Source organism: Zea mays, chromosome 1 (genome assembly GCF_902167145.1).
Source record: "Zea mays cultivar B73 chromosome 1, Zm-B73-REFERENCE-NAM-5.0, whole genome shotgun sequence".
Classification (NCBI taxonomy): domain Eukaryota; kingdom Viridiplantae; phylum Streptophyta; class Magnoliopsida; order Poales; family Poaceae; genus Zea; species Zea mays.
Window position 1 is genome coordinate 19,531,497 of NC_050096.1, and position 10,779 is coordinate 19,542,275.

The following is a 10,779-nucleotide window of genomic DNA, read 5'->3' on the forward strand; positions in this document are numbered from 1 at the left end:
ATCTACCCAAACAACTTCCTCCTAAATTCTTTTGATGAAACGACATTCCACAAAAAGGTGAAGCCCCGATTCCTGGGCAGCACGACACAAGGTACTACATGTACCAATTCATCCTTTTTAGCTGAATGGCTAGAAAAAGTAAACTAAATATCTCTGCTAATAATAAGCGTATGGCCATGAAACAAATCGAACGTCGTCAAGCCATGAGTAAACGCATAATGATATTGTTTACTACTCACATTATTGTCCATGGCTAACAAGTAGCACCTCAATGATATATTACATAATGTTTTCTTGCTACTCATGTGCTACATATATGCTATATTTTTGTTACACTAGCACGATAGCACCTGCTTAATTTCAGTCCTACTTCCGCCAGATAAATTCCGAAAATATCACTAATAAGATAAGGATAGTCACAACTTTTGAAAGCAGTAAAAATCAAAACATGGGCACATTTTAACATGTTTGAGTGATGACGTGAAGAAAAGGAATGGAAAACTCGAATTTAAGATACATATAACATTTCTTTTGGCAGCTGATGAAACAATTATTTTCACTGAAACGAGGTGGAAGCATCATAGCATCTTCAGGTTCCGATGCGTAACTCTGGTTATTGCATCACTTGTCCATCCATATGGTGCACCTGAGACTCTTCCCTTGCAGCAGGAGGTCAAAAGCTTGGTTGATGTCCTTGAGGCCAACTTCATGGGTTATGAACTTGTCAAGCTCCAGCTCCTAGACAGAGGTAAATCCACAGGGTTATTGCTGCAACAAAATGGTAGGAGTCGATGCATGCATGTGGGCCTGTTTTGGATCGACGCCCCCCTTGCAGGGGCATCGCCAGGCATCGATCTCGTCTACAGGCTCCTGAGAACGCTGCTTGGTCCTGGCGGTTCCGGAGAGGAGCGAAACCAAAGAAGCCAACAGAGACAAGAACTCGAACTATGCTCGGCATGTCTGAAGCTGTACCTTGTTCATGTACTTGTCGGCGAGAATGGGGATATCCTGCTTAGGCTTCACCCCGCCGAACATGGACCCGATGACAGACTTCCCGTGGAGGATCTCGTGAGGAGAGATGCAGAGGGGGGCACCGTGCATTTCCACCCCAAGAATGATCGTCTTGCCCCACCCCTGCACGAAAGAAACAGAAACGGGTAGGTAGGCCATTCAGAACAAAGGATCGGCTTCGGCTGTCGAGCAGCAAGCAGCTTGGCGCCATGGATGCGCGCGTACGTCTCGGGAGCTCCGGAACGCGTCGTTCATCAGCGCCGCCAGTCCAATGCACTCGAAGCAGTAGTCCGCGCCACCGTCGGTCATCTCGGCGATCGCCTGTTGAACAAATGGCAATCGAAACAGGGACACTTGTCAGTGTGCCCGCGGCGCTAATCTGAAAGTCTAACAAGAAGCACACTCAATTTCGGAACCGAGTGAATACTGTGTCACTGAGATTCCAAACTGCAAGGAGCCAAGAACACGGGTGATCACCTGGTGGACAGGTTTCTCCTCACCGAGCTCTTTGGGATTGATGAAATGTGTCACGCCGAACTTCTTTCCTGCAGGAAGAGGCAGCGGGCGAAACGCGTCAGGGCTTGTCACTTCGGAATGGCTTCATGTTCAGAACAGTTTCAGTCAAGGCATGGACAGATGTGCTTGCCAAGCTCGCATTTCTCAGGGTTTATATCCACGCCGATTATCTTCGACGCCCCACAAATCCTGGCTCCTTCAGCCACCTGCATGTCAGAATCTCAAATATTAGTGTTCAGCATATCGTAGTGCCCTGGAATTTCAGTAGAGTGTTGGTGTCACTCTGAATTCCTGACAAAGTGTGGTAATAGATGGAAGAAAAGCGTGGCGCTCTGAATGTGTCACTTAACCGCCAATCCTACAGCGCCGAGGCCGAAGATAGCGACCGAAGATCCAGGCTCAACTTTCGCCTGCTTCCATGCGGCTCCGACCCCTGCGGTTTTCTTGGGCCAGAGTTAAAAATCATCACCATACGAAACCGGAGCTGAACCTGAACAGTAGCATATAAACAAACAAACCCGTGGAGGCGCCGCAGCTGAGCAGGCAGGCGAGTGCCGGCGGCACGGCGGGGTTGAGCTTGACGACCTGGTTCACGTCCACCACGGTGTACTCGGCGAAGCTGGACACGCCGAAGAAGTGGTGCAGCGGGCGCCCCTGGCCGTCGGTGAACCGGGTGGTGCCGTCGCGCGGCATCCCCGGGCGCACCGCGAACCGGTACTTGGAGCACATGTTGCTTCGCGCCGACCTGCAGTCCACGCACTCGCTGCACTGCCCCAGGAACGTCGGCACCACCGCGTCGCCCGCCGCGAACTCGTCCACCTGTTCACCCACGCTCTCCACCACCCTGCACAGCGTTTCTATGATCTACCATTTTCCCTCAAAATTTCAACTGATTCTTATGCATCAGCTGATCGTAAAATTACAGCTCGCTACTCTTTTCTCTCCTCTCTCCTAAATCTTAAAAAAACCACGAACGTGTGAGGAAGAATACAAGAACATACTAGTGAGCTCTGCACCCATTGCCTACTAACCGATCAGTATATTTGCTTATACTAGTCCATCGACACGTGTTTCAGCACAGGGGATTCTAAGTTTCTAACATTGCATAGATATTAAAAGCTTCATGGACGTACATTTATAACACAACACCCATTTAGATAATATATAATGTTTATTCAGATTTGATAAATTTACTAATTACTCTTGGTTTCATCCTCTGCATTGTACCTCTCTGAAAATCTAGAAGTTACTTTGTGTGTGATTTTATAATGGCAGTACTATGTAATTTTTTAGAAAGCAGAATAGATCCAATGGTTAATATTGATGATGTAATTAGAGATATTAAATCAAATTTAATTGCTACATGTTCATATGTTTTTTGAGAATTACTATGTTTTATATTTTTTCTAGCGAATATCATGAGAATTAATACTTGCCTCCATTAGATACCTCTAATTAGTTGTATTAAGACTTTCAGCAAATAAGAACCATAGTATAACTAGAAAAAACTTAAACTTGTATGGCAATGGCAATTGGCAACAACCTATCTCTTCCCGGAACACTGATTAAGTAAGCTCAAGTCAACTGTCGAATCTCTGAAGACTTCAACTAGAATCAGTGCCTTGATCGCCAAATCTTCACTTAAAATTGAGATTTTTTTGGCAATGGAAGAATTTATCATTTTTAAGAGCATTACATTGAGGCGAATGAAAACTTAAAATTCTGCAGGAAGTACACAAAGTGACACTCAATCCAAAGACTAGTACACTACCTATGTACCTGAGAAAATATAACATTGACCACCCGCAGAGATGTCGGCATGAATCAGAGGCAAAGAAGACATGGGCTTCAATAGCATTAGACCATTAGTATTTACATTTGTTAGAATATTCTTTTTCTGAGATGCTAACCAAACAACATTCGCTACCTATTCCTTTTTTTACAGATAAACGTAAAATACCGATACCCTAATGATTAAAATCGACAAAAAAAAATCAACTTGTATATAATACAACGTGGCTTATTTCTCTGCTCCACGTGTCTCAAGTTAAAATTCGTTTTACCTTTTTACTAGATTCATACAATAACTAGTTTATGTGTTCTCTATATATGTCTAGGTTTATAATCATCTATATAAATATGGACATAAAAATGTTGAGCTAAAACGACTACTATTTTGAAATTGATGTAGTATTATATAAAGCACGGTTCCACCCTCATGTGTTAACTCTTTCTGTTCACTTATATTTAAATAGTAAAAAACTAAAATTATATATAAATAGAATTTAAACCATGATTTTTTCCCTAAACCTATATACTATATACTGAGTCATAAATATAAGTCGTAGCAATCTACATGTAGTTTGCCAGTAAATTTTAGTTGTGCCCGATTCTGAGTCAACTTCAATGATATCTCACTAGTCAGTCCAGTACCCAACGTTACCGTGCAGATTAGCATTATTGGTCAAAATTCGGCGAAGCGTACACGCCTGTCGTTTTCTGATTGTACTACTTATCGGAACCTCTTGACAATCGCAACACTATCTACAGGTCAATTCGTGTACACATCAAAGTTCAACTTTCTTTTTTTCTTTCTTTTATGAAGCGTCAGCTGCAAAGACAACCACAAAAGAAGACACACACATGTACGCATTTCGGCCTCAAACATCACTTACGGCCTTCAAGTTTCGCTAAAATCGACAGCCTCGATGTCGATGGGCACGCGAAGGCACATCATATTTGGTAAACTTTTTATGTAACCATCGTAATCAAACAAACAAAAGTCTATTAACATAGAACAAATTAGAACTCGAAATATAATTGTTGGTGCTTTTTAACCAAACACTAATGATCACTAAATCCTGCTCATAGGGAATGAGACCTTGGGAATCACTCTGCGAGGCGGTGGACTATCTACGGTAGATCACTACCTGCAATACAGTCTTGAACTCCATTTCTACGTCGGCACCTTCTTAGGACCAAACAGCAACGAACCCTAAGGCTTTCACGTGAGGTGCTGGACCATGGTCCGGCTCTGCGAGGTGCCGGACGGTCCTCGGTAGGTCACCAGACCGTACGCGGTAGGCCATTGAACCGTCCGCGATGGCGCAGAGAGCCTCCTGCAGAACCTGAATCTCGCCCCAGGGAGGAGCCTCGTCAGGGAAAGATCCTAGTGCGTCTTAGGTTGGTAGACCATCCAAGACGCCTCTAGACGACATAGAGTCGGATAGAGGTGAAAATTGACATGTGGAAACTACAACTAAAGCTACACTACACCCACTCCTAAGACATTAATGATAAATATGGTAAACAGATTGGTTCGACTGGATTATGTTCGGGGCTCTCAATCGACCATACCCTTTTTATTTGTAGGGGAGAGGTCTAGACCTGTTCCTAGGCGAAATCCAACAGATTCCCGTGGATAGGTTAGGATAACCATGCACGGGATAAGTACTCTCGCCCGAATTAATCTGATCATGGACCGTCTGGGCTATCCCACGAACCAACTGGGCCACATGGTCAGACCGTCTGGTCGTGCCCAGGTGCCAAACATGGTGCTCAACACATGCCCCTACCTTTTGGTGGAGCTTGGTGAACCAAAAGCATCTATCAGGAAACAATAGATTCTGCAACTTGCATGGTTCCAAAAATACAAACTCTAGCCTGATGCAAGTCACCGACTCTTGTGACCAGACAATATGACTGTTTGATAGAACTCTAATGCACAAAGGCCATTTAGGATTGCATCCTCTTCGACCATAGCTACCTTATCAACATGTCAATAAGTAAAAACTTATGGTGCCCCTAGCCCGAATAAGCAAACAAATTAGACAATTAATATGGATTCATCACTGTACCACACCACACTTGAGTAGGACAATACATCGGTGATGAGTAAACTAGAAAGTACCACGACATCCCTGGAGGCGAATGAGCAAGCACATTGGTTGCGCCACCTTTCGGACCGATTTAATCGGCATTTGCATCTGCACATATCACTTCCTTCTTGTGGATGAACCTAATCGTTCTGCTCACTGATTGTGCGAAACAACCTCTTATTCATATATTTGGAGAACAACTGATCAAAAGTAGGATCAACACTAACGAGACGGTCAAATGCTTTAGATGTATTTTGCTTGTACATTCCTACTTCTGGATGTCGTGACCTGAAGGTCTGAGGTCACTACTACTTCTAGTTGTCTGCAGACCATAGCTAGACTGTCTAGATCTGTTCCTGATTGTCTGGCCTTAGAGCCTGGACCGACCGACGTACGTAGGACATGTGACCGTGATTGGGTACCCTATCATGCTTGCTCCCCTCCTAGACACCTCCAGTCTTATTAGCCTTTCTCTTGTCCAGAGCCTTTAGAGTATCCACTCCTCGTGATACATTTTGCGTGCGAGGATCACCAATGATAATATTTTTGCCTTTACCTTTATTGGCCACACCTGGCCAAACTAAGACTTTTATGTCCATCAGCTCTAGCGTATTGAAAGGGAGAGATTGTTTGTCAATCTTCATGTCTTGAAATCTCAATCGACCTTCATTTATAGCCGATTGTATTTGCCGATGGAAGGCATTATGATCATTGGTGTCATGAAAAAAAGGAGCCATGCCCTTTACAATACGCACACCTTTTCAATTCCTCTTTCGGAAGAAATTGTGTGAGATAATTTAATGTTATCATTATTAAGTAACTCATCAAATATTTTATCACATTTGGCAACGTTGAATGTGAACTTAACTTCTCCTTCCCGATTCTTCTGAGTCGGCAAGCAAGCAGAAAGCTTGGCCTTAGCGGGCTAAATAAGCTTAGCGATATAAACCTCTTTTGGCTCGTCATCTGAGCTACTACTGTCATGACGCTCATCATGACGAGATGACTCTTTGCTTTGGATTTCACAAGACAAAGCCCATTGATACACTTGGGTTAGCGAAAAGAACTATGTGTCTTCTAGTTTTTCTTTCAAGTGTGAGTGCAACTCATCGAGAGCTAACCCTGCTAGCTGCCTATCAGTGAATGGGTTTGAAAGCATCGGCTTTTAGTACCCTAGAACCTCCGAAGATAATCAATAACCGATTTCTCGTCCCCTACCAGATTAATGGTAGATCAGCTAAATCTGTCTCATAATTCCTAGAGAATAAGTGCTCATGAAACTTATGCTCTAAGTCATTCTAGGAATTAATCGAATAAAGGGCAAGGCAGTATACCAAGCAAATGTGGTACCAACAAGAGATAATGAAAACAAGCGAACACGAAAGGCTCTGTTGTCGGCCAATTCTTCCAATTGTGCTAAGAATTAGCCCACATGTTCATGAGTGCTTCTACGACTTTCGCTTGAGAATTTGGAGAAATTCGACACACTAGTCCCCGGAGGGTATGGAACGACGTCCCATCGAGGGTCGTATGGGTTTTGATAGGACTATCCTAGGCTAGACATACTAACACCTAATTTATCTTGAAATAGTTTAGCTATTTCTTCCCGAACTTCTTTCATAGTGGCCAATGGTAACCCACCAGTCTTTGGAACATAGGGCTTAGGTGACCGGTTATCCTCATGCCGACCTTCTGCACTAGGAAGACTATAGGTGACATCCGGTATAGGCCTCCGAGGCATACAAGTTCCACACCGCATTGTCGTGTGGTATGAGGTGAACCTTTCTAGCTCCCTAGGTGCCGAAAAATATTCGGTCTCATGTATGGGTGATGGCATGCTATGACTAAGGTGTCCTACAGATGGAGTGGAGTAGGAAAGTTGTGCTTGACACACAACACTATGTTCTACGTATGGATATTTGGACGGTCCGGCATGAGGTGTCGGATGGTCCGTGACTTGACCGGACAGTCCTATGCGGTATATGGACTGTCTGGACGTGTATGCATAGTCGTACGGTCTGGCGGGAGTGGTCGGACGGCACTGCGGGACTACGGATGGTCCGACATAGGGTGCCAGACGATCCGCTACTTGCCTGAGTTGTCCGGGGTTAGATCTGGACTATCTGACCGTGTGGTGTTCTATGTAGGTGCCGTGTGTTAGGCTCGGTGTACCTCCGGACAATCCGACGAAAGGTGTTGGATGGTCCACGAGGTGCCTATACGGTTTGAGGTCGTGCTCGGATTGTCCGGCCATACCCAGAATCAGCTGCGCATGGCACACCGATGGTGGTGGTACTATACTACGACTTTGATGACCCGTAGGTGAGAGATAGTAGTGCTGGTGAGGTGGGTTGTGTATTTTGCGTAGCACACTGTTCATTGTTAACGTACCCGGACGATCACGTCTGGGTAACCGAACGGTCCACGAAGGGACCAGACGGTCCACGAAGGACCGATACCGAACGGTTCGGTACTATAACTGGACTGTCCAGTTGTGCTAGGCTTCTCCTGTGAGCCATGTGGTGGGCTCTGTGCAGCTCCGAATTGTCCAGCGTAAGGTGCCAGATGGTCTGCTATAAAACCAGACAGTCCAAAGTTATATCCAGACTGCCCGACAATATTTGGCACCGCCTGTGTGCCACATGGCGGGCTCAGCTTTGCAACATACATTCCGACATATGGAGCGAGACGGTCCACACGATGGTCGGACGGTCCGTGATAGTATGCGGACTGTCCGGCCATACTCAATGTTGACCTATTATACAACACAAGCAGTGACAACGGTTGCTCCAGGTATGAGTTTATCACTTTATCGACATACCATAATATGGTTTGGACTGAGAAAACCATTTGTTGCCAATGTGTTTGACATGGACGTTTTAGTGCCCAATTATGCGACGAAAAATTAGGTATATGATTTTTTTCTATTGCATGCTCTATCTTATCCAGAGACTCCACCATAAGTTCAATCCGATCATCTAAAGTATCCCTTATAGATTGAATATCGTGGGATGAGACAGTGTTACTTACGGTTGAGGGCTGCTGCAGGCTGCAGCAGGGCCATCAGGGAAGCGAGCTTAACTTCCCTCTCTTGGACCTTCTGGTGGTGATCTATCCTAAAGTGCGAGAGGTACCAACTCTCCATCTTCTCGCGCTCCTTAGCTTGTTGTTGCTTGAACTCCTTGTCCCACTTCTTCATGTAGTCTTCAAATTCCATCCGCTCAGCGGTTGACAAAGTAGTCAGCTTGTGTCGCTGTCTATAGAAACGTCGTTGCGATCTTTGGGATCGATCACCATGGTCGATCTAATAGATCTAACCTAATAGATCTAATCTAATATATCTGATATGATAGATTTGATCTTTTCGTCGCTAGTGGAGCCACACAAAAAGTGTGTTGCCACCTTTTTGAACCAAGCACTAATGATCCATAGATCCCACTCACGGGGAACAAGACCTTGGGGTCCTCTCTGCGAGGCAACAAACCATCCATGATAGATCACCATACAGTCCATGGTTGGTCACAAGACAAATAACACTACCTGCAATGCAGTTTTGGACTCCACCTTTATGTTGGCACCTTCTTAGGACCAATAGCAACGAACACTAACCTTCACGTGATGTGCATGACCGTGGGTTCGGCTCTGCGAGGTGCTGGACGGTTTGCGGTAGGTCACCGGGCCTTTCACGAGTAGGCAACGAACCGTCCATGATGACGAAGAGAGCCTCCTACAGAACCTGGATCTCGCCTCGAGAGGAGCATCGTCAGGGAAAGATCCTAGTGAATCTTGGGGTCAACAGGTCATCCAAGATGTCTCTAGACGACATAGAGTCGAATCGAGGTGAAGATTGATACGTGGAAAGTACAACTAAAGTTACACTACACCTACTCATAAGACATGAATGATAAATAAGGTAAATGAATTTGTTTAATTAGATTGTGTTCAGTGCTCTCAATCGGACGTACCAGTTTATATTTATAGGGGAGGTCTGAACCTGTTTTTAGACGAGATCTAATAGATTCCTGCAGATAGGTTAGTATTACCTGCACGTGATAAATACTCTCGTCCAAGCTAATTTGATCGTGGATCATCCAAACTATTCCGCGGATCGTAACATTAATATATTAATAGAGTACATAAGAAAGTACATCTATATTTTTCTATCTATATTTTTCTGAGATTTTTTATTATATATATGCAATCTCTTTTCGACGAATGCTATTAAAATTGAGTGAACAATAGAACAAAATGTGCTGAAGGAACTGTGTAGCGACTAGCGAGCACTCACCCGAAGGCTTCGTGGCCAAATATTCTGGGGATATTGTCAGGGAGATCCTGCAAAACCACACAAACAAAGGAAGTATAGCACGCTTGCGAGGCGGTGTACGCTCCGGCGACGAGGGCCAGAAGGTGGAAGGCCGGCAATTGCAGGAACGGACGACAAAGAAGAAGAAGCCAAACCTTCATGCGCCAGAACGTGACGTCGCTGTGGCAGAGCGACGTGCAGATGATCCGTATCCTGACCTCGTGCGCCTTGGGCGTGTCAACGACGACCTCCTCGATGGCCAGCGGCTCGCCGGCGGCCCTGCACACGGCCGCTGCGCGTCGCCGGAAAGGGAAGCCGATTAGCTGGGACTAAGTCCGACGAGACGGGTAGGGATACAGCAAATTAGAGCCTTTAATTGATTTTACTTTAAAATTGAATAGAAAATGAAGCTTGATTCTAATCCGATTCGATTATTAAATTTATAGTGTCCTAACGATGGGAGAAAGACGAGGCAGCGAAATCGAAACTGGTGCGGCAGAGCAGAGCTCCATAGCTGATCCAGCTGCGCACCTTTGCATCGGATGGGTTTGGGTCCCTGGTTCTCCATCGAAGATGCAGAAGACTCACCGGTTGTGCCGAGTTGATGCGCGCACGGTGGTTGCGAGAGACCAGAGCAGGAGTGGATATGTATATATAATGCCCAGAGCTAAGGGCTTCGTCCTCTACAGTTACAAGTCTCGTCTCCCGTTCCCTTTCTTTCATCTTTTTCTTCTTCCTTGACAGCGGTGTTTTCCGTAGGAGGAGCCATTTGGGTTGATCCGCCGCTCCGCGATTAGGCGTCCTTGAAGGGAAGATGCTTTCAGCTTGCCGTCGTTGACTCCCCTGCAGCTCCTTCTAGAATTTTATTTATAGCCCGTCCTTGCCTATCTCTGTTATTGCAAAGTACAATGGACTTAAAAAATCGTACAACTCTAAGAGCACAGAAGAGACTAGCTAAATAACTTGTTAAGCTAAATTTTAGTTATTTAATCATAAAATAATTTTTAACAGATTAGTCATCTAACTAGTCAAGCTATCTGACTCTCCAAATTAATCATTTTTAGGCTA

The 10,779-nt window shown here is 44.9% G+C and overlaps 1 protein-coding gene across 2 annotated transcripts; it reads right to left on the reverse strand.

The window, feature by feature from the left end:
* Positions 1-208: 208 nt before the first annotated feature.
* LOC100193894 (uncharacterized) lies at positions 209-10,497 on the reverse strand. Of its 2 annotated transcripts, none has more exons than XM_020545070.3 (10): positions 10,300-10,497; positions 9,867-10,003; positions 9,694-9,740; positions 2,046-2,371; positions 1,878-1,960; positions 1,658-1,733; positions 1,489-1,556; positions 1,237-1,332; positions 973-1,134; positions 209-738 (listed from the first exon to the last, which is right to left on the reverse strand). In XM_020545070.3, exons 2-10 carry the CDS (start codon positions 9,870-9,872, stop codon positions 622-624), a joined length of 981 nt encoding a protein of 326 aa, XP_020400659.1. In that variant the 5' UTR covers positions 9,873-10,003; positions 10,300-10,497; the 3' UTR covers positions 209-621. The 2 variants fall into 2 exon arrangements, with proteins under 2 accessions (XP_020400659.1, NP_001132441.1); NM_001138969.1 differs by having other exon boundaries at positions 401-738; positions 10,243-10,320.
* Between the last annotated feature and the right edge of the window lie 282 nt (positions 10,498-10,779).